Source organism: Canis lupus, chromosome 31, assembly GCF_048164855.1.
Source record: "Canis lupus baileyi chromosome 31, mCanLup2.hap1, whole genome shotgun sequence".
NCBI lineage: Eukaryota > Metazoa > Chordata > Mammalia > Carnivora > Canidae > Canis > Canis lupus.
In genome coordinates, this window is record NC_132868.1 from 7,820,204 (window position 1) to 7,845,629 (window position 25,426).

Consider the following 25,426-nt stretch of genomic DNA (forward strand, 5'->3'; position numbering starts at 1 on the left):
TTATTAGTTTCAGAGGTAGAATTTAGTGACTCAACCAGGTGTATATAACACCCAGTGCTCATCACATCACGTACTCTCCTTCATGCCTGTCACCCAGTTGCCCAATCCCATCACATCCCCTCCTCCAGCAACCCTCAGTTTGTTTCCTAGATTTAAGATTCTCTAATGGTTTGTCTCCCTCTCTGTTTTCAACTTATTTTATTTTCCCTTTCCTTCCCCTATGTTCATTTATTTTGTATCCTAAATTTCACATGAGTGAAATCATATGGTATTTGTCTTTCTGATTGACTTTTTTCTCTTAGCAAAATGCCCTCTTTAAAACCATCTCCATGTCCTTTGTATCTTTTTTAGAAAAATGAGGTGATCAAAGGTTCAAATGAGTTGACGGACCAAAAGTTTTAATGCATTTGGATGCAACCTGTGTGATCTACAGAAAAATATCAAAATAGTTGCTTAAAGCTTGTGACAATAGAAGACATTCATTTCAGTTTAAGAGGATCCTTAATCACTTACAAAGCCAGGGATCTGCACATTAGTTCCTGGATTAAGAACAGTTTACATTTTCATGACAGGGAAAAAAATCTCTCTAAGCACTAAGGATATTCCAAACCGCAGCTGACGTGCTTCGGTGGTGCTTTAGCTAATAGAGAATGAGGTGCTGAACACATGTGGAGGTCCAAACCCAGAGGAAAAATACAGGCAAATGTTCCCAGACCTACGTTGCTGGTTTCTACGAAAAACCTGAGACAGTCAGGTGAAATTCCAAGTCCAAGTGGACTCTTTCTCTCCACCACCTTAAAAATTAAAATTCTTGTATTCATCTTCATCTTATGGTTCAATAAATGGAAATGGAAGTGCTTGCCCTTGTATGTTAGAAGAACAAAGAATTCTTGACATTTGCTGAGATGCCCTCTCTTTGCCCTCTCTTTACCTGCCTTTTACTAGAAATGCAACAAAACCACCTATTACTAATCACTTTGTCAAATGCCTATGATCTGAACAGTTTGATATATAACAGAGAGACTGTGGAAGTCTCTTGGTCACTGAGTGGCAGAGCAGAGAGACACACAACCATTGCCTGATTTGAAGCTTAAGCTTAGTTATAAGCAAGAGTTCTAGAAAGTTTCCTCAAATCTTCTACTGTTAACTGAGATTCTGGATGCATGAGCTATTACTTATGTATCCATCATGGACGGATAAATAAAATGTGGTATATACATACAATGGAACATCACTCCCCCATTAAAAGGAATGAAGCACTGATGCATTCTACAAGGTGGATGAACCTTGAAAACATTATACTATGTGAAATAAGCCAAACACTAGCCAATGAATATTGTGTGATGCCAACGCATATGAAGTATCTAGAAAAGGCAAATTCTCAGAGACAGAAGGTTAAAAAAGGGCTGGCAGGGGCTGGGAAGAGAGTGGAATGGGGAGTTATTGCTTATGGGTATAAAGTTTCTGTCTGGAATGATGACAAGATCCTAGTAGTAGACAGTGGTGGAGGTTGCCCACATTTTAAATCTACTCGATGTCACTGAATTGCACATGTAAAAATGTTAAGGAACACTATTTATGCATATTTTGTCACGATAAAAAAAATTACTGAAAAATACTACTGATGAGCTGGTGACATGCCAGTGGGCAGAATGTTCATAAATTTCTTCTAAAAGCTCTTCAACATGGTGTGAGTAACACAAGCTGATGGAACTGGGAAATGGTTGATGCAAAATCAGAAACCAAATTTTAGTAATCCAACATATTATTGAAGCATGTAATAAATACATTAAAAAAAAATCCCTTCTCCTACTAGAATATTTCACCCCGTGTTGGAAACCCACTCCGAGACTGCCTCCAGGGGCAGGTGATAAATTTGAGAAAACCTATTAGTTTTACTGATTAGATTCACTTCCCCTTTCTAGATCCAGAAACGGAAACAGTTAATTACTTTAAAAAAAAAGTAAAACTAATTTTCTTTTTTTTTTTCTTTTTTTTTTTTTAAAACTAATTTTCATGTCAGAGAAGACAAATGAGAGTTACTCTGAGGAAGAAGCAGGAGGGATCAGATTATTCCCACACGATATATATTGTGAGATGCAGAGGCCATACTGCAAATCCTCCCATCTCTATTCTTTCTTCAATTCCACCTAATTCATTTGCCTCCCAATGCTGACTTGTCCATAGTGGTCTGTGGACACTAGAGGATGTGGACCACAGGGATCTCCCATACTTAGTGGAGGCAATGTGGGCTTCACCACGTTCATCCCCGGATAGCACTGGGAAAGCCACCCATTAGCTTGTTCAGTTCACTTCATCATGTAACTAACATACATGGTGGCTAAACATGTGACAGCCTGACTTGTTGCTTTCCCACTGAAAGCCCCATTTACTATAAACCTTAGACAAGGAAATAGAGCATCAGCCACATAATTCCCCCTCCTGCTTAGACCAAAAATGTAGATAGTGTAAGATCATGTGACTAAAACAGGCCATCAAAAAACCCAATAAACTCAAATCTTTCAATCACATAACCAACAAACAAGAGCTTTTACCATTTATAAGAATATTCTGGCTTCTATCAAGGGCATCACTAAAGAAGTATGTTATGGCACCAGTAACAAAAAATAATTTTGCACCTTACACTTTTATCTGGCACTTGTCAACTGTAACATTATTCTACATAAGTAAATCTTCTCCAGAATTATGATGAAAGAAACCATAGATACAACACAGAAAACATACTCTATGTATATAAACTGAATCTAAACTTATAGAGCTGAGTATTTTTGACTAGATGCAGTAATTTTGGAGTCTGGTGGTAAAAACTACCTTCTTTCTGACAACTTGAGTGTAGCCATGTTGTTTGTCTAAGATGGTCTGTATGGAGTGTTGAATCACTAAATTGTACAGCTGAAACTAATATACTGTACGTTAACTAATTGGAATTTAAGTAAGAACTTTTAAAAAGGAAATTGTTTGTCAGATGATAAGAGCACAGACATTTTTCTTAAGATCGAAGAAGATATTTAAATGAAAAAAGTCATGTTGGAAACAACCCAAACTCTACTTGCCCGTAGATTTCTACCTTGGTCTTGTTGTGATCTAAGGCTAACAACAATACAAAACACTTACGGAAGTGTTACTTTGGACTGAGTTACTCACACGCCAATAGTTGGGTCTCTGCACACTTATATTCAAAGGCACAATAATGCTTTTAATCCCAGTAGACAGAAAAACAGGAATAGTTGTGAGTGACAATTATAACTCAAGATTCTTAAAAGAGTTGAAAAGGATCCTACTAAGCATCACACTTACTTTATGGCTTCACACATGTCCAGCCCCATTTTCACACAGTTCTTGGCATGGTTTGGGAGAGATATAGGGAGTCCGGATACACAATAGTAGCAGTCTCCCAAAATTTTTATTCTCATGCATTCATTCTCCTGGAAGAAGAAATCACAGCATTCAGTTGCGCTCAGTACTTACACAAAGGTTTAGATTTTCCGAATATCGTCAAAGGCATGTTCTACTGATACCATCACAATGACCAGGGCTTGTGGGGACAGAAATGAGCACTGGTTGTGTTTCCCTTCATGATCCAACAAGGATGGGCCACCCTCACCTACATGCTCCTTTGCCGGAGCAGGAATAATAAGGAAAAGGGGAAGGAAAGGAAAGCAGAGAGAATGTTCTGGAATGATTTACTCTTAACAGTAGCAGAGGGGTACAATGACAGGGTCATTCTCTCCAGCCCAAACATCCCAAACACTGGTGGCAAAATGAAATAGTCCACGCAGAGCAGAATCTTCCAGGACAGTGAATGATGACTAGAACTCAAATGGAATTAGAACTGTATGCCAATCCCTACTATGCTCATGTTTTTGTTTTTTTTTTTTCATTTATTTTAAAGCTGAAGGAGATTCTTACCTGCAGAATGTAACTTCTGATAAACATCTCTATAATACAATAAGCTACCATTCAACATTGCCAAGTAATTTAAAACTTAATTCTGACCTTAGGTTAAACTATTTTAATATGAAATGAGATTCATTATTTTTCTTGGCTGGGTTGTTTTTATATTATGATATTGAGATTAGCTTCATTTATATGTAGTAATCCTACATGCATTTCTAACTTTTCTAGTTACTTTATAGACTCGTCAGTAAGGAAAAAAAGAAAGGGAAAAAGACAGGCAAAAGAAAAAGAAGCAAAAAACCCCAAAGATGTGCCAAACACAGATCTTTTCCTTCTTAACACTAACACAGGCTTATGTATATACTGAACAAATCTGAAATAATAAAATGAACATAAGATTTTCTTGTTCTTAAGTATGCGTTAAGTTTGTTGAAGATTTTGCATACTTCTTTTCCTGCCTGATATGGAGTGCGCAAGCTAGGGCATATTTTCATACTTATCTATGATGCTGTAGACAATGTGCTTAGTAACTCCTGATTAAAAATATCGTAAGTAATAAAAAGGCAAACAAGTATGTATTAATAGGGCTTCCATCCCATATTGTTAAATAGATATTTTGAATCTAGAAAACACTGAGATTAACAAAAGTGAATTCTTGGCAAACTTATCAAAGATCAGTTGACCCTATACATGTGTGCATGGGTTTATTTCTGGACTCTCAGTTCTGTTCCATTGGTCTATAGGTCTGTTTTTAATGCCAGTATCATACTGTTTTGATTCTGTAGCTTCATAATTCATTTTGAAATCAGGAAGTGTGATGCTTCCAGCTTTGTTCTTCTTGCTTACAATTGCTTTGGCTATTTGGGATCTCCTGTGGTTCTTTATGAATTTTAGATTGTTTTTTCTGTTTCTGTAAGAGATACCACTGGGATTTTGATAGGAATTGCACTGACTCTGTAGATGCTTTGGATATTATGGACATTTTAGCAATATTAGTTCTTCCAACCCACGAACATGGGATGTCTATTTATTTGTGTCTTTTTAGATTTCTGTCATCCATGTTTTGTGGTTTTCAGTGTACAAGCCAATTCACCTACTTGGTTAGGTTTATTCCTAAGTATTTTATTCTTTCTGATGCTAATGTAACTTTTCTTGATTTCCTTCCAGATACTTAGTATTAGCATAAAGAAACACAACTGTTTTTTGTACACTGATTTTGTATCCTACAACTTTACTAAATTCATCTATTAGTTATTAAAATATATTTATTTGAGAGACAGAGAGAGTGTGTGAGCAGGGGGAAGGACAGTGGGAGAGGGAGAAGGAGAGAAGGAGATCCCCAGCTGAGTGCAGAACCAGACATGGGGCTCAATCACATGACCATGACATCATGGCCTGAGCCAAAATCAAGAGTTGATGTCCAACTGACTGAGCCACCCAGGCACCCTCTATTAGTTCTAACAGATTTTGTGGACATTTTAGGGTTTTCTATACACAAGATCATGTAATTTGCAAACAGGGATAGTTCTACTTCTTTTATGATTTGGATGCCTTTTATTTCTTTATCTTGCCTAATTGCTCTGGCTACTTCAAGGACTAAGTTGAACAGAAGTGGTGAGAGTAGACATCCTAGTCATGTTCCCAAAGGGTATTTAATTTTGTCAAATTTTGTCAAATGCTTTCTCTGCATCTTCTGAAATGATCATGTAATTTCTATCCTTCATTCTATTAATGTGGTCTATTATGTTGATTAACTTGTGTTGAACCAACCTTGTATTCCAGAAATAAATCCTACTTTATCATTGTGTACAGTCCTTTAAATGTGCTATTTGAATTCAGTTTGCTAAGTGAAATATGCCTGACTTTATTCAGGATATCTCATGATCCTGAATAAGAGAGTGCATGATCTCACTTATATGAGGAATCTGGAATAGCCAAAGTCACAGATCAGAGAGTAGACTGGTAGTTGCCAGGCATGAGGGAAGGGAAAAATGGAGGTTATGGGTCAGAGGGCATACAGCTTCAGTTATGTAAGATGGGTAAGTCTTGGAGATCCACTGTATAGCATTGTGTCTATCGTTGACAATACTGTACTGTATACTTCAAAACATGCAAAGAAGGTAAAGCTTATGTTAAGTGTTTTAATTACATCATCATCAATAATAAAGAGGGAAAGAGGACATTTCTGTATGTGGTGGATATGTTTATGGTATATTGTGGTGATGGTTTCACAGGTGTATGCTTATCCTCAAGCTCATTACCTTTTATGTATCAAATATGCAGTTTTTTTGTATGTCAATTATACCTCAATAAAGAGGCTTAAAAGATTTTTAAAATAAGTGAATGATCTGATTTTGAGTTCCTTAGCTTAGTTATGTGCCTTATGTAGAATTCATTCAATTGGCTGAGCTGTTTGCTTATGATGCATGTTATTTAACCAGGAGGCATGAAGTGATTCCCAAAACATGCTCCCTCTGTGACCAACAATGGATGCACCAAGCCATCCTAGGCTATATGCTGATATCGCCTGGACATTCCTTTGTTATAACCACCAGAGAGGAAGAGACGGCCACACCAAGTACTTCTGTTATGAGCACTGAATTTTGTCTTCCCCAAATTCATATGTTGAAGTCCTAACACCTGGTGCATGTGAACTTGATCTCACTGCAGACTTAGTTAAGATGGGGTCGTACAGGGGTTGGTTGGGTCACTAATCCAATATTCGGTGCCTTTATAAAAATGGGATATTCAGACAGTGAGATATGCCCAAAGGGAGAATGCCATTTTAACATTGGAGATATGTTGTCACCCACCAAGACTGGGATCTTTCTTTCTAATGTGACAAAAGTGACTTTTTAGTAATTCAAACTTTTAAGGCATTATTTAAGTTTTAAATCTTTTTCTAAAAATGAGCAGCCAAAAAGCTCAACCTCTTCCTTTGGTTTGGTAAAAGGAAGAAAGCTGTGCTAGCCTCTTACTGCTTTTTTAAAATCCCCAATGATATCCATCATGGTCAGGCAGGCAGCAGAGGGCACCTCCTGGGGAGCCTGACCCAGGAGTGACCCTGTGAACATCAGAAAGCCACATTTATTCTTAAGAGGCTTGCCTGGAATGTTCTGTATGGTTTAAAAGTGAGATGAATCTTGCAGTGAACTAAATTTGGGACCAACTCTCTCTTCCATATATAAATAATTCACTTTAATAAGCATAATTTAGTTTTTTTTTCTGGAAATAATTCAAAGAAAGAATGAAGCTGACTGGTAATGCGTTATGAGGTGGAAGTAAAGGGCTGGCAAGGAGGGAACTATTTTTTATCACTATTCCCACCAGGAACCCTCATGGTTCCAGTAAATATGCAAGTTCTAGTTTTGGATTGCCTGTCACCATTTCCTCTCCATGAAATTTCCCATCCATGAGCACATGAATGGGAAATAAGGAACTGACATTTCTGTTCAAGTGGCACAAAGGTCAATAGATATAAATGAGACAATAGTAAACAAAGGGCTTAGGTGGAAAATGTGCATCCTATTTAGGGGTTCTTTCAGGCTGCTGAATACATGAACAGCTATGAGTGGATGAGAGGCAATCATGTTTCCAACTCCTGACATCAAAATGCCTAAAAAAGAGGAACTTAGAACAGCATCATACAGAGGCATATACAACTTATACTCACCATCTTGAATGTATTTACTATATGTGTGTTGAGTTCTCTATATGCAGACATTTTAAAAATAGATGCAAACATGTGCTAATTGTATGCTACAACATTTCTCATCCCGGAGAAATGAGACTCATCAGAGCCCAATGGCAAATAAACCATATGAAACTATAAACACCATTCCTAAATAGTGCTCTATGAAAAAGCATATAATTGATAAGGGACAAGAGAAAAAAAAAGTTAGTCAACACTTTATAAATCCTCAAAAGAGAAGGGACTCACTAACACTCGTACCTTTGCAATTTGATCAAACTTTCCAAACAGCTCGTTCAGCATGTGGACCAGCTCTCCTGGGGAGCAGTCACTGGCCAGCCGGGTGAAGCCAACAATGTCAGCATACAGGATACTGTAAGAACAAGGGTAGAAGTGTTTGCAATTTCAGATTTGTTAAGAAGTAATGGTATTTTTTTTCCCTTGAAAGAGTATATAGTTCTTTACATTTATATCTATATTTTACAAGAAAAATGTCACCTCCCTGGATAGGAAATAACATAAACATTGTGCCAATTTTTCCCATTAAAAATTTTTTTTGATGCCAAGTTTTTATAATTAAAGAAAAAGTCACATGATGCACTTCATCCATTCTAGTCCATTCTTACTGATCACCTTTATTCTCTCATGGCCAGTCCCTTTCTCCCTGCTTGGTTTATGTGGTATTCATCCTGAGAGTTCATTACATGGGCACAATTCAGATATCTATTTGAACTGCTACATGCATTTAAATTATAAGAATTCCTAAAGTAGAAGAAGCAAAATCAGAATAGCAAATTCTGCTTTCACTTATTCAAAGAAAGAATAACAATCTTCTTAAAAGAAAGAGTACTTAACAAAAGGTTTTGTGGGCAGCCCAGGTGGCTCAGTGGTTTAGCACAGCCTTTGGCCCAGGGTATGATCCTGGAGACCCAGGATCGAGTCCTGCATCGGGCTCCCTGTGTGGAGCCTGCTTCTCCCTCTGCCTGTGTCTCTGCCTCTCTCTCTCTCTCCGTATCTCTCATGAATAAATAAATAAAATCTTAAAAAAAAAAAGGTTTTGAATTACTTATTCCTTGCCAGGATGAAGCTGACATGGTGCATCTTCCTTGAGCCCAGAGTGTTGTTGGGGTGATGCATTAAACAAATAAGGAAGGACACCAGCAAAGTCCAATCACAGTGATAATAAGTGTGTGTGTTGTGTGTCATGGGAAGGGGGGTTAGCTGGTGATGAGTCCAGGAGAGCTTTCTTTCAAGGGACGTACATGCTAGTGAGACGTATCAGATTCCTCAGAGTCGTGTCTGTGTTTAGTTAACCCTCAAAGGTCAGGATAGGAAAACATAGCCTCAGGATGTGCATTACCACTTTTCCACACAATGACATGCATATGATTTGTATAAAGATCTCACAAAGAGGCCTAAAATTCCTGCTGGCAGTTGGAGATTCAGATAATATGGTTTAAGTTGTACCCTGAAACAAAATTACCACCTCACACCCATCAGGATGGCCAGTATCCAAAAAATAGGAAGTAAGAAGTATGGTCAAGGCTGTGGGGAAATTGGAACCCTTCCCCACTGCTGGTGGGAATATAAGACGGTGCAGCTACTCCAGCAAAAAGTATGGTGGTTCTTCAACAGATGAAACAGGATGACCACGTGACCCACCAAGTCCCCTCCTGGGAATATATCCCAAAGAACTGGAAGCAGGGACTCGAACTGATATTTGTATACCATGTTCACAGCAGCATTATTCACAATAGTCAGAAGGTAGGAATAAATCAAATACACTAACAGATGAATAAAGAAAAATGATATACCCAGAATACATGAAATGTTATTGTCTTTAAAAGAATGGAATTCTGACACATGATACAATATGATGAACCTTGGACACATGATACTAAGTGAAGTAAGCCAGACACAAAAGGACAAAGACTGTATGATTCCACTTACATGAGAAACCTAGAATAGTCAGACCATAGAGACAGGAATTAGAGGGATGGGTGCTAGAGACTGGGTGGCAGAGGGAAGCTGCTGCTGAATGGGTACAGAGCCCCAGTTCAGGATGAAGAAAAAGTTCTGGAGATGGTGGTGATGGTTGCAGAACAATGTGAAGGTGTTTAACGTCACTACACTGTACAATTAAAAACTGTTAAAACTGTGTTATGGTACGTATGTTTTACCATAATAAAAAAAGTAACATGGCATTGGCCAGTCTGATCTCAGGTTGGATCTCTGCTGTTGGCTGCACTCCATTCACTGTGCCAAACACAAGGCTTGTGGCTTCACCTTGGAGGGAAGACTTAGTACTCTGCTGATGACAAAAGCTGGAGGAGAACTCTCTGGTCCAAGAAAATCATGGCTGCAGGGGCTTCTGCATTGTCCATTCTGCTCAGATGGTGCCATCAAACTTTCCCTACTCCCCCCATAGCACCCTGTAGAAGCAAGGATCACAGACACTGAGCCTGGTCCAAGAGGAAAAATTAACTCTGCTTGTGCAGAGAAAGAGCATCTGATCCAAGGAAGTATTGAGAAGGAGAATGTGCGGATGGGCAGTTGAATCTCCTTCCTTCTTCCTGTGGTCAAACATTGTAGTGGGTGAAGGCGCCCCAAGACAGGCTGGCCATAAATGTCTTACAATGGCCCAAAAGTTACCTGGAAGCCAGGAGATTCAAAATGTAAACAGGTAATTGTGATGCAAAGAGTTATAGGAGAGGAAGCATGGTACTCTTTGGGATCGCACAGGTACCCGACCTAGACTCTAATTAGACAGCCACTTCAGAGAGATCACTCCAGCCACAGCAATCTGGAAGCACACAGGTCAGTTAGAACCATAGCCCTTTCCTCCAAGAGGGCCATGGGGAGGGTCTATTGTCAGGAGAAACGGACAGAACTGGACAGATACGGGAGAAACATAGGAAGAAGAATGAACCAGGTATGGTTAGCAATCAGTTATGGTGGATGGTGTGACTAGGAGAGGGAGGCCTCAAGGATGAAGACCCAGTTTCTGGTTGAGAAAGGGGCTCAAACCCAGCTCTGAACAAATCAAAACAAGCTTGTAGAGGAAGATGACCCATTCAACTCTGGTTGGGTTGAGTTTGATGGTGGTGTCAGTGGAGCATCCAAAAGGAAGATATTCACTAGGTAAGTAAGTATGGAAAGCTATGGTTGAGTTCTGCATCTTTTTTTCTCAAGATTTATTAATTTGGAGAGTGCATGAGCCAAGGCAGGGGCAGAGAGAGAAAGAGAGAGAGAATCCTCAAGCAGCCTCCCCCCAGAGCATAGAGCCTGATGCAGGGCTCCACCCATGACCCATGATATTGTAACTTGAGCTGAAATCAAGAGTCGGACACTCAATCGAAAGAGCTCCCCAGGTGACCCAACTGAGTTCTGCACCTTAGTATCCCACAGTTGGTAATTAAAGTCCTGGATGAGAAATGGACAGAACAGAGAGGAGCTGGGAGACAGCCCTAAAAACACTCATTTACAGAGAGGCTAGATTTAGGGAAGAGAAAATGGAAAAGGAGATGGTAGGAAGAGAAATGGAATATGATGTCATGGAGTACACAGCATGGGAAAATTCTTTGTGTGGGAAGGCAGGGTCAAGTGGCCAACCATATCGAGCTGTCAGAGATAAGGACACAGAGGCTAAGTCATACTGAGATATGGGAACAACATAGCTGGTGGGAAACTGAGCAAGAATGAGTTCTGTGATGTGGTGGAGGCAGATGGCAGAGTGTGAGGATTCGAGGAGGGCGAGAACACAGGGAAAACCAGAGCGTAAGGAACAACTTTTCTTTTCTAGAATCTTGGCTATAAAAGGGAGAAATGGTCAGTTTCTGAATGGGGTGGTGGTGCTAGATTATGGGATGTGTGCTTATTTGCAAAGATGGGAAGGATTTGTGAATGCTTCAGCCCTAGTGGCAGGATTCAGAGGAAGATGCTGAAGATTAGGGAAGCAGCTAATAGCAGCTACCCTGCCATCTAGAAATGCCTCTCCTCCTCATTATTCTTCACATTATTATCACCCTCAGATAGAAAAGAGCTAATATATGTTATTAACAAATAATAAACATCTTTTTGAATAAATTGACAAAGCAGAACTAAAAGTTAATGAAACTTCACTGTCTACAAACCTAATAATTCTCATAAAAAGAAAAAAGACCTTCAAAAACCCTCAGGTATTGACTGGACTCTCTGCAATATCCATTTACCATGTCGGCTTCTTTGCTATTGCCTACCTTGCCCAGGATGAAAAGTCATGTTTTCATACTTATTATTACAAAAATAATTGGTACACCATGTGATTTGTGTATGCTTTTACTTTTTAAGTTTTGGTATTTAAGTTACTTTAATGTTCCAACTATGTGAATTTAAATTTAATTCGACACAGCTAATAGATTCTAGACAATCTCTGAAGGTACTTGAAGCTGTGTCTGTAATCCTTTGCCTCAACAGTGTGGTGGCCAGCTTCCAAGATGGCCCCAGAGAGGTCCTCACCTTCTGGTACCTACTCTCTTGTAGTGTCCACCCTCCACTGGATAGGGTTGACCTGTGTCATCAAGAGGTTGCTGCAGGAACTACAGCAATAACTTTCCAAGCCTAGATCATAAAAGATCTTCCACCGGGCTGTCTTGGAGTCCTTGCCCTGGGAAGCAAGCTTCCATGTTGTCAGGACACTCAAGAAACCTATGAGCAGACTCAGTGATGATGAGCTAAGGCCTCCAGCAAGCCACATGAGGAATGGCCTCAGAGGCAGGTGCCCCAGCAGCCCACCGGATACCAGGCCTGAATCCACATCAAAGACCATAAACCAGAACCACCAGGTGAAACTGTTCTCAACTTGGGACAAACAGAAGCTGTGAGATAATGTTTACTGTTGTCTGAAGCCACTAGGTTTTGGGGTACTTTGTCACGTAGAAATTGGAAGTTAATGCAGATAGCATGGGGAGCCTTCATCAGCTGTCTGAGGCTGGAGGTCTCATCGGTCATTTTTATAGGGCTCTTTTCCCCGGGGATTATCTCACAGATACTCAAAAGATATTCGGGGATCTTGTTTAGATACAGCTGCATTTGTCTTTACATGTGTTAAACATCCCATGTGTACTTAAAACTATTTCCTCAGACAGGAGGGGTATTGCCAATTTTCAGACAGCTAAGGCTGGAAGGGGCAATTTCTAGCATAACACCTTGTTGGATACTGGGAGAATGTTTCTACTTTCCTTCTTTGGGGAAAACGCTTAAAAATCTGAAGGCAGGCCAGTGTTTTAAATAATTTTACTCCTTAACAGGTGCAAATGCTCTTGAAATACATTTCCTTTTTTTAACCCCCCAAATGGTAGGGACTTAAAAAAATTATTTTTTTTACCCGCGATTCTTCATTTATCCTCTGCTTCTTTAGTTCCCACTGATTTATAGCTTTTTTTTCTATTATTTCTTTCCCAATTTGCATTTCTCATTATATATTTAGCTCTGTGCGTGCTTGGACCGTATGCATCACTAGCTCACATACCTTTCCTCAAATCTGGGGTCAAAATGATACTGTCTTAGCAATGTAAATTACAGTAGAAAATGTAGTCAAATTTATTTCTTTCTAATAAACTTCGAAAACCCTGGACTTGCAAACCAGCCTGGATGCCAGCATCATGCACTGTTAAGGATCCCAGCTTGAGAGTAAAAGGCCAAGTAGCCAAGTAGTCAATGTTCCACAAACTGTAGCTGTGTTTGTGATTGTTGCTGCTGAACTACTGAACAGAGTAGGTAATAACATCAAGGAGGAACAAATGAGGCCAGATGCACAAGTTACTTATCGAGGGAACCTGGCAAGAATAAAAAGCACTTTTGTGATGTAGTTGAAAGGATGTAAGGAAACTCCTCCAAAGAAGTGGTATGAAGACTGGGTGGGCTTGGAGAACAGTGAGGCACCAGGCATACAGTCTGCAGGGGCCGAGTTCTGCTATAGCTGGGAGACAGGCAGCCTAGGAGGAAATGCTCTTCTGCATGTGAAGTGAGGGCCTGCACAGCTCCTCTCTGGAGCTTAGGGAGAAGGAGGCCCCATGTGGTTCTCCTTCTGGACCTCAATCCCATGCTGATAACATGGTAGTCTGCCAAGTAGTGAGATTATAGGAATGGCTCCCTGGGAAGCAGATGGGACTATGGCAGACTTGGAAAACAAGAACTTTTACTATTAATTAATTAAGATGTACACCAGTCCCCTGTGATATTGGTTGCTGATTGGCCATAACCCCAGAAACCCATGATTCCTGATGGACAGGAAGTGTTAGCTTCATGAGGCCCTGGCCCTGCTAAGTCCCCTGGAGGAATCAGTTCTTGCATCAAGAGCCCACAGGCCCTACCTTCAATCTTACTACAAAGCCAAGGGGCCTGTACTCCAGGGATGCCATGATATCTGCCTATGGTGCTCCCAGAATAAGTACCCCACTAACTGCCTCTCTTTCCTTTGGGACTGAAGGTCCACCATAGAAAGTGGGGCCATGATGGATACCACCATCCAGGAAAGTGAAGAAGATTCTGCTTTCTTATCCTCAGGCCCTGAGAGGCAGCAGAAAGGAGGTGGAGTGGGGACTATATTAACAGTCTCAGAGGAGCTATGATTTTGTGGGATGGGAGCTCCCAGTTAAAAATGTCCCCAGGCTGGCAAATGGCTCCCCGGACTCACTAACAGAGAACAGAGCAGCATACCTCACATTGGTGTGTCGCTTGACATACAGGTTGTGAAAGTTGTTTGTGTTTTCCATTTGGCCGGCTTTGGGGCCCTGAAGCCTCTGGATGATCTCAGCTTTCATTTCCATGGCTATGTGAGCAGGCAGCAGAGAGAGCAAAAGCCGTTCCTGAAACAGAGCGTGGGAGGGAGACCAAGACGTTTCAAATCATTACGGTAACATCCACGTAATCTCTGAAAGCATCACAGAACCGCGGCAGGGCCGATTCAAGGACTCTTTCCCACAAGCTAAAACACGGAGTGTAGAAAGACATATTGAAAAAAAAAAATCAAAATTTCTAAGGTCAAAGTGTGTTATATTATTATTTATTTATTGAGTTCTAAGTATATGTTCTTCAGAGTAGAGGATAAAGGGCTGCAAAGTTATTTCCCCTAAGGATCCTGTTTATCTACTTTGATTTTAAAATAGTAGAGTAAAATGATATAAAAATGCCAGAAACCTATGGCCTGCCTAAGATAGAAAACACTCATTTTTGCTTGCCCATTCATTTGGGAGGTAAAGTACAAGCTTTATTGCATTTCAGAAAATCAACAAATATTCCACATTTCCTAAATAAGATAGTCAAATATTTTCAAATATTTCATTTCCTCTGTGGTAACCACCCAATTCCCTTTAATGACTCTAAATTTTCATAAAGCTGGAGTCAGAAATAGCATCTATAAAATGTCATATATAAGAGACTACATGTGGAACACACAAAAATGATAAATTATGAGCTTTTCTTATATTTTTAGTCTTAAATACAGTAAGCAACATCTAACGTTACACTTATTTTAATTTCTACTTATTTTAGTTAGAGTGACATTTGTAATATTTTTTTTCTAGAAAAAGTATTAAATAAGGGCAATCTATGGAAGTTTATACTCATCCTTAGTTATCCTAAACATTAATTTATTGTAGAGGCACCTGGGTGGTTCAGTTAAGCGTCCAACTCTTGGTTTTGCCTCATGATCTCAGGGTTGTGAGATTAAGCCTCATGGTGAGCTCTGTGCTCAGCGCAGTCTGCTTGAGATTCTCTCTCCCTTTCCCCCTGCCCCTCCCACTCATGCTCTAAAATAAATAAATAAATCTTTAAAAACATTTATTATAGAAAATACCATATTCTTTAGGTATTGTGCATTTAACAACTGATAAATGTTGATTAAAAAACATCTGTTGAATGAAATATTTTTTGTCTTCCACATTTTCTGTTTCTTTCTGCTTTCCTTCTTTTCATTCATTCATTCATTCATTCACTCACTGATCCATCCATTTATTTATGGGGACAAAGTGATAAGAAAATATAGGGGAGGGGAAGCTGGTCTTTGCTCTCAGGTTTACAGGGCTGGTGTCCCTCTGGGCCAACCCCCAAGGTACATCATTTTGGTGGCTCCTGAAAACATCCACTGAGGGAGCAGAGGGAAGGCCAGGAGTGCATCCTGATGAAGATGAGAAGACCCTCACGACAGCACTCCCCAGTCTGCTTTGGGGAAAAAACAGGTGCAAAGCCAAAAGCAGACCAAGTGGGTACCTATGGGGGAATCCCAATGCATCGCAGAGCATTTCACCAGGAACTGGCATAACTGAGTGTCGGCCATTTGTTCTCTCATTCATTAATTTATTTACACATTCAGAAAATATACATCATTGTCTATTAAATGCCAGGCTTCACGATGAGCACTAGTGATGGATGCAAACAAGAGTGAGTCAACATTCCTGGATACCATGTTGTTCAAAATCCAGCAGAGAGCCCACCGCAGCCCATCAGATGAAGCTGGAGGAATAGATTGGTGTTTGAAGGAAGCCACATGCCTGAGATATAGGAAATAGAAGGGAAACTCATAGTCCAGGAGGACCTGCTACTCATGTGAAACAGGTGAATCAAAGCACACCCTACTTGATTAGTACTATTACCAACCTCTTTGCAAAAAGAGGCAGTAAGGTAGAGGGCCAGGTGTTAACAGTTGTCATAACTCAAGTGGTGGTACTGACAAGAAAGGGAATTTTATCAGTACTTAAGAGATTAAAAAGACACTTTCAATTTAATAATTCTGATCTTTTTTGTTGTTAAATTTCCTTGATGTTTCCATTTAAGTTAAGAAATAAAATAGAGAAATCAGGGGATCCCTGGATGGCTCAGTGGTTTAGTGCCTTCCTTTGGCCCAGGGTGTCGCCCTGGAGTCTCGGAATCAAGTCTCATGTCAGGCTCCCTGCATGGAGCCTGCTTCTGTCTCTGCCTGTGTCTCTGCCTCTCTCTCTCTCTCTCTCTCTCTCTGTGTGTGTGTGTGTCTCTCATGAATAAATAAAATCTTTAAAAAAATAAATAAAATGGAGAAAACAAAAGTTTTTAATAAGTTAAATGTCCATATATATCTGGGTAAATTAAAATTAATCTTAATTGTACAAAATAATGAGGATAATGTCCTGGGTGATCTAAAATTTAACAGAAGTGAAATCTACAATGGCTTTAACGCAAAAAGTGAAGTGAGAATAAATGGAGGTAAAATGTACAATCCTATGGGATTGTATGGGAAGTGGCAAAAGTAGTAATTTATAGTAGAATGCAGTAAGTCAAGAATGAATATAATTCACACAGTAGCAACAAAGAATGAAAGACCGTATGGCTAACAGACTAGCAATAAAAACGAGATAGAAATTCTTATTAATCCAAAATAAGTTGTAATGAAGAGTCAGAGAATTTTTTTTGGGGGGGGCAGTCTTTTTTTAATATTTTATTTATTTATTCATGAGAAACACTGAGAGGAGAGAGAGAGGCAGAGACACAGGCAGAGGGAGAAGCAGGCTCCATGTGGGAAGCCCGACCTGGGACTAGATCCTGAGTCTCTGGATCACGCCCTGGGCTGAAAGTGACGCTAAACCACTGAGCCACCTGGCCTGTCCTCAAAGAGAATTTAAAACAGGTGCAACAAACAGAGAATAAATTGCCAATAAGGCCTATTATATTAGAAATTACATTAAATGTAAGTGAACTAAATACTCCAATTACTTGACTAATAATGGTCAGATTGGATTTTTAAAATGACAATCTCTATTCACAATAAGCACATCCTAAATATAAGAATACAGAAATACAGAAAATAAGAAAAGATACCAAAAAAAGAGACAAATTATGAAAACCTTAATGAAAAGAAAGTTGGTGTAGTTAAATTAATATAAAATATAGGCTTTGTAGATATTTCAGTCTTTGAGGAAAGGATGGACATGTCTACATACTTAGAATTTTTTTTTTGAGAGGAGGGAATAACAGTTTTTGCTTTGAACATTGGAGATACATCTTCAAATGTGGTTCCTCCCACTCACAGACTGATGATATAAAAGGAAATAAAGGGACCTTGTGCATTGCTTTATTGCTCAACTTCTGGAGGAGTTCCTGGAAAAGACTATTTTCTCTATAGTTATTTGTTAAGTGAACGAGTGACCTACTGTAAATTTTATCTGGGACACATCAAAGAAAATCTAATTTCAAAGCTTCTGTTCACCATCAGTGGTGACTGTGCTGTGGTGGGAACCTGGAGACCTAGGTAGATAATACTCATGTTTTAAAAATCATATTAATTATCTTCTTGATCACAAATACCAGGTCATGCAAAATCTGCACTAGTGATGTTCACACAAAGGAAAATTTGACTATTCTGCACAATAAGGGTAGTGATTGCTTTGGATTCTCCTCTCTGGAAGACTATCACATGGTGGCAACGGGCTCAGGGAATGGAGGGAAGGAGTGTGAGACTCCTTCAGAGGGAGGAGAGACCCCAGTTTCATATCAACAGGCTCTACCTAAGGAGAAAGAGCACATTCCAAGTTCCATCATGTTGGAAGATGGCTGGTGAACATTGGTAATCACTTGAAATTAAATTCTGATTTTATTCCAATCTTAAGCTCAAATTCCCTCCGGTTATTCCCCAACTTTCTCTAACTTTCTAACAATAAATAGTTCATCATTTTGTTAGTTTAAAGTGAGGAGATGAGTTCAAATTTTGGACTTAAGTAAAATGCTGAAAGAGCAGAAACCATGCGTGACTGTGTGGGATATCTCAGCAGGCAGCCAGGGGCCAGGATAAATCTCCTGGTAGATGGAAAATACTAAATTCAGTAATGGAATTAAAAAAAAAAAAACAAGGCATATTTTGGTTTAGTAAAGAAACAGGGAGCCCCAGAAAAAAATGGACCCATTTGGAATTCAGAATACAAAGAAAATACTAATGACATAAAAACAGATGTTCAAATTTTAAAACTTGAAAAAAAATCTGTGTTCTTGTTAAACACAAACTGAGAGTTTGGTTTCTTTGGTTGATGGGGTGTGGTGTCAATACGAGTGGATTCTCTCTCTGATCTAAGAACCCATGTGAAAAGATAATGGGATATATGTTTTTAAATTAATGAAAAACCCTTTTGAAATTTTGATATAAAGAGTTACTCCATCACCTACTTGTCTTTTGCTACTCATCCCTCAAATTCATAAATTTCCCACTTATCCTGCATTATTCCATGTGCTAGCCTCTGTGACCAACAGGATGTGCTTAGACATTTGAGAAATCTAAAAGTCATGGGACATAGGATATATCCAAGGAAGTGTTTAAGACTTTGTACCTTAAAATGTGGGACTGAGTTCCCATAAACTCATTTCCACAGGGATTGAGCACTGTGTATAGTATTGAGCAACACTGTGTGGGATGGTCACTTTCTATTTACTGATTGATGTCTTGGATGGTTGGGTATAAGACCAAAATATTATAAAGGAGTCATTATGTTAAAAATCTATTTTAACAAATAGGGGAAAGCTAGTGAGGAACATGTGAAATTGCCATCAACAATAATCAGGAAGCCTATCTGCTCATAACCTCAAATGTGAACAGAGCAATCCTGGATAGGAGCAAAGAGAGGCATGTTGCTCTGAGATGCCATCAAATCTCTGTTATAATCAAAGCAAGTAGGCACTGACTATAAATCTGTTGATTTCTGGACAGTAATAAGGAATTTTAGCATGCACAATGTAACAGATTATAAATCTGGATCTAGGCCACCTTTTTAGAAATCCCGGTGGAATCTGTGTGTCTACAGAGATGTCTGGTCATTGGCTTAGGCAGATTAAAACAAACTTGTGTTCTTTCTGATGGGTGATCGATGAGTCAAGGGCTATGAAAAAATAAAATTCACCAGGCCATTATGCCAAATTTATGAATTTCTGTTCTATTATCTTATGATGATTACTTGTGTATGTGCGTGGATTCTGTGCAGTCTTCTGCAGAATTTAAAACAATCAGTAGCCTTCCCACTGTTTACACTCACTTCCAGTCAAGCTTCTTGTAGTGGGTGCTGTTCTGTCCATGTTCTAACAGTTGTCTGCCTTTCTTAGAGGCCATCTGTAGCCTGTTCCTTACAGTTTCATGTGTCTCAATCAATGAGGGAGTAACTGATGGATAAATATCCCAGTTTCTGCATCCACATCCCCCAGTGGGAAGATCTGAGCATGCTTCCCTCTGCAGGTCTCCAGTAGGACTGAGCCCCAGATGCCACCAGTGGCTCCTTCCAACAGCTGACCTCTCTCCCTGGTCCACTTCCTCACTCTTCTACCTGCAACCACCTCCCAACCAAACGACGCTACCCAGATCCTTACCTTAGGGTCTGCTTGAGATCTTTTCAAGCATCTTCTCTCCTCCTCATATACTCTGTAATAAGAATATGCTAAATCCCAAAGTTCACAGAGGTAGCCTTTCCTGAAGGACAGAGTCCATGAACGAAAAAGAACCCAATATAGTAATTCTCTTTCAAGCCCATAGCTTCATTTAATGACCAAATGTAAATTATGATCTTTATTTTAGACTCAAATGTAGACAGATGACTGGCTTTTTATAGGTAGTTTCAAAAATACAAGATGTGTGTGTGTCTGTGTGTATGTGTGTATGTTGTAAAAACCCAAATTTTCTTTTTTTCTCTTTTTTTGGTGTTCAAGAAGAATCTGTGTGAATTTAGACTGGAATTGAGATTTTAGTAACAGGCAACCAGACAAATGAAAGAACCCGCGGCTTCCCCACTACCATGCAGTCCTGGTACCACCACTGGAAGGCAGAGCCTCTGATTAGAGCTCATGAATGGGGTCCATGCTTTGGGGTCTGCACATGCCCTCTTGGTGATGACAGCATTGGGCAAGAGGGTGAACATCAACTAACATCTGTACTGAAATGTGTAAATCAATACACTTTTATTTTTTTATTTTTTTTTATTTTTTTTAATTTTTATTTATTTATGATAGTCACAGAGAGAGAGAGGCAGAGACACAGGCAGAGGGAGAAGCAGGCTCCATGCACCGGGAGCCCGATGTGGGATTCGATCCCGGGTCTCCAGGATCATGCCCTGGGTCAAAGGCAGGCGCCAAACCACTGCGCCACCCAGGGATCCCTCAATACACTTTTAAATTTATCTTTTTCCCTTACTAAATGCTATACACTGAAGAAAAAAAAAAGCCCAATATTATGGCACATATGATGAATTTCAACTCAATTCATAATCTGACAAGGTTAATATTTCCATTAATATTTCAGCTTTTTGCTAATGTGGCTGTATGCCCTGCCAAATTATCGGAAAGCAACCCACAAATGTTAAGTGCTTAATACACGGGATATAACCTAGCTACTCTCTCCAAGTACACTGGAGAAACTCCTTAAGGGGATTTTTGGAAAATCAAGTTGTCATTAGATTGACTGATGCATACCATTACTACTTCTTTCTCCTCCTAGAAGAGACTAATGACAGAAAATCTGACTAATTCTGGCATATTCAAAGATTATTTGATAAATAACTTGGTCTTGTTTTGAGGGGTCTATTTCAACACATCCTTTTATTAAACCTCTAATTATTATTCGTTAGCAATTTTTTCTTTTAAATTGTGCCTCATAGAAGAGCTACAGAGTTAGTAAATTTCAATGCACTATTGATCAAAGTTCAGGACACTCTGAGCTCCAAAGTGTTTCTAATATAATGAAACAAAGCAGATATTACAACTTTCTATTTTTATGCTCTTCTGGATATTATTTTGGTTGATAGGCAAATCCAATTTAAGCAAAGAAGACTCATACTTAAATTCTGAGCAAAGATATGATAATGCATGTGATGCCTTGTGCCTTCAATAAGCCATGCATGTAATAAGAATTTAAATCTGCTAAATTTTTCAAAGGGGAGGAAGACAGTGACATGCTCCTTTGCAAGATGGAAAATTTTTTTTCTTTCAAAATTCTTGCTTCAATCTCTTTCTTAATTTAAATGCAATTCAATTACATCAAGATGCCAAACCAATGTAATGAACAGAAGGGGTATTGTTATGAATGTTTCTCCCCCCAACAAAAAGTAGCTATCAGAATGGAAGACACCAGGTCCCTAAGTAGTCATTGGGTTACATGCAATACTAAGGAGACAAATGATATCATTCAATACTGTCCTGCAGTATGAAAGAACAATGTGTCCATTCAGGAACAAAACTGAGAACCCTGTACTCGGAAAACACCTGCCCAGGACATAAAGATAAGTCAACACCTTCCCTAGCTCGTATCTTCTCTTGCAAGGAGCTTCATGTCTGTTGGTCTCAGAAAATAAGCATCCTCCACTGGCACCCACCTTGATCACCAGCACATCCACCACATTAAGTTCTAGTAGTAACAACTGCTATTGTTGCTTTTCCTGCTGTTAAATTTAGCTTCTTTTAGATCCCTCCTTAAAAATTCTGTTTCACACCAATTAATCAGAACACGCTGAATACTCTTATTTTAAAGGTCTTGCTTCATCTCTCTTTGACTTTTACACAAAATTCAGTCATTAAATGGATGTAGGGTAGAGAGTAGCAACTTTGTATTAGAAATAAAACCAAAGTGTAATAAGATGTGGTTCCTGACCTTTTCTGCCACTATCTAGAATACCTCAACCAAATTACTCAACCCTTTGAATCCCAGCTTGGTTGTCTAAAAAATTTATCTATTGAGCTACATGAGCTGAAGATCTCCATGTCTATGTGAATTCCTAGCATTTGATGGAACCAAAGGAGGCCCTTTCTAGAAGTCACTTCTCAGTATTTTGGAGTTGAACAATTGCTGACACATAGAAGAAAGAGCCCAAGTGCTCAAATCCCAACATGGTTGCAAATACAGTCGGAAGGACAATGAGAAAGGAGTGATTTCAACAAGGGGGAGGAGGTGAAGAAGGGCCAGAGTTCTGGTGTGCCACATTAATGGCCAGTGTTGATGCACAGAAGGAAAGCCTCCCCATTTACTCCATGGTCTAGGAAAACTGGAATGTTTTGTGCAAATTAAAATCAATACGCACTTAAAAAATTGTTGTTTCCTTTTACAAAATAGCAAGTCCCTTCATTACATGCTTATATTGTTGCCTCATTTTACAAACCCTGATCACATTCAATCTCATTTGAATGCAAACGCTTTTTTTTGTATTTTTTTTTTATTGGAGTTCGATTTGCCAACATATAGTATAACACCCAGTGCTCCTCCGGTCAAGTGCCCCCCTCAGTGCCTGTCATCCAGTCACTCCATTCCCCCACCCACCTCCCCTTCCACTACCTCTTGTTCATTTCCCAGAGTTAGGAGACTCTCATGGTTTGTCTCCCTCTCTGATATTTCCCATTCATTTTCTCTCCTTTACCCTTTAATCCCTTTCAGTATTTTTTATATTTCCCAAATGAATGAGACCATACAATGTTTGTCCTTCTCTGACTGACTTACTTCACTCAGCATAACACCCTCCAGTTCCATCCACATTGAAGCAAATCATGGGTGTCCGTCCTTTCTGATGGCTGAGTAATATTCCATTGTATATATAGACCACATCTTCTTTATCCATTCATCTTTCGATGGACACCGAGGCTCCTTCCATAGTTTACCCCAAAGATACAGATGCAGTGAAAGATCGAGACACCTGCACCTCAATGTTTATAGCAACAATGTCCACAATAGCCAAACTGTGGAATGCAAGCACTTTTGACCAAAAAACGGGCAATATAGATATAGAGGTGGTTCAGAGGGGTAACAGTGAGGTGGTTGGCGTTCACGAGGGAGTCAAGACCTAATGGAACTGTGTCTCCCAACATCACAGCCACTGACCACTCTTTCCACTCGCTCTGATTGAACTAGATGACTCTTTAGTTCAGAGTAGTTAGAGAACAAGGAGCCAATCAAGTCAAAGTATAAACTATTTATAGCCATGGGTGACAGTAAATGGATATTTCTAGACTTGAACTGTTTACCATCCACTGTCAACTCAATTCTCAAAAACAGAGCTTCTGGCGGGAAAAATAATCAGTGATAAGGTAGAAATATTCAGTCCTTGGGTGGGAGAATATGGAAGCCCTAAGACCAGAGGTACAGCTCCGTTCCCCCGACCAGCCCGCAGCACAGGCCACTGCACACAGCACCCAGAGCAAGATAGCAGGAGGGGTCCATGAGGATCACATGCACCTCTCAGGCTGCTGCAACTCACAGGGTTTGAGCACAACACACAACTCAACACCACTGGTGCTAAATCACCCAAAGGAGATCTCATCATGCAAACAGACCTTCACACTCATACAACATAAAGTAAAAAAGTAAAATGTTCCAGAGTGGTGTTAATTCTGGTCTGACTGGCCTTTCAAAGATCATCCCACAAGTAAGGGGCATCATCCAGCTTGAAACTAGTGAAGTTGTTTGAAAAAAACATGGTGTAAAAAATGTATAAAGATGGATCACACTCCTGGATTTGGGGGAGGGGAGGGTGGACAAAAAAACCCCATGACGTACAGGTGGCTCGAAGATTTCTCCTGAGAAGGAGGAATGATGGAGATGCCAATAATATGCCAATAATACTACTGACAGAAGGAGAGAATAAGAAACAAAAAGAGGTTTTGTTGGAATCAATTTAAAGGATGATTACAAGGAATAAAATGGAGTAAGTTAACGTTTATTTGCAATCCCTCAATGGAACCACATGGTAAAGACGACTAGGTACGCAAGGCAGTTATACGCACAAAACACTTGGAGTACGTTGAATTATTCTTTTGAAATATGTGTTGATCCTTTCTTTCCTTGCTCCACTCAGTCACTGTAGGCTTGGCCATGGGACTCATTCTGACCAATGGAATGTGAGCAGCATGACGTGTGCTCCTTCTAAGCAGAACTTTAAGAACCAGTATGGGGCTCCCCATGTTTTGTTTTTGTTTTTGTTTGTTTCCCTCTGCTTTGGGGACCAGCAGTGTCTCAGGTCATGGCTACTGTAAGCTCAATCCCATGCATGGGGCAAAGTGGCAACCCACCTGTACTGGACAAACACAAGTGAGAAGGCATTATTGTTGCCAGCCTTTTGATTTGGAGGCAATTTTCGCCACCGCATACTCAAGCTATTTAGATAGATGTAACACGGCAAGGGCAAGCCCATCAACCCCCATGCTCTGTCCCTGTGCACAGGATTTTCAAAGCTGCTCTGACTTGGTGAAATGCACTTACTCACATAAGCATCCTCATCCTGTGAGCTGAGGCTGCAGTGTGAGAGGTCTGGAAAGAGGCAGGGACTCTTTCTCCAGCAAAGCAGAGTAGAGGAGCAGACTCAGGAAGGGCCTGTGGCAGTGAGGAGCACCCTGCCAGGGCCCTGGTGACTTCAGAGCCTACGTTACTAGTACCAACCTACACTGCTAGCCTGGGAAGAAGGGGCCAGGATATGGCCTTTGGGATGCCTTACGAGATATAGGAGTCGCAGTGTGGGGTCCCCACACAGTATGAAGCACTTCAGTATTAATTTGCATTCCTTTTTCCATGAGAAAAAAAACAAAACAAAACAAAACAGGGATGACACATCTAAAAGAACTTTTTTCTAACTAAAGGCTGAAGTCACGAGAATCTACCTGTTTTTGGCGGCAGGTGTCATCCTACCCACAAAGTGTGGTTGTCTATATTCTCCTATCAAGGTATTCATTCTTTGTTTTTGTTTTTAAAGATTTTATGTATTTATTCATGAGAGACACACAGAGAGAGGCAGAGGGAGAGGCAGGCTCCCTGAGGGGAGCCCCATGTGGAACTCGATCCTAGGACCCCGGGATCACAAC

General features: G+C 39.8%; 1 protein-coding gene across 1 annotated transcript in view; it reads right to left on the reverse strand.

Annotated features, from left to right (window-relative positions):
* Positions 1-25,426, reverse strand: part of ADCY2 (adenylate cyclase 2) — a 388,518-nt gene that overhangs the window by 108,508 nt on the left and 254,584 nt on the right. Inside the window, exons 5-7 of the mRNA XM_072807368.1 lie at positions 14,309-14,457; positions 7,871-7,982; positions 3,319-3,446 (exon numbers count right to left, since the gene is read on the reverse strand). Coding sequence (XP_072663469.1) covers positions 3,319-3,446; positions 7,871-7,982; positions 14,309-14,457 — 389 coding nt within the window. The remainder of the gene's footprint in view (positions 1-3,318; positions 3,447-7,870; positions 7,983-14,308; positions 14,458-25,426) is intronic.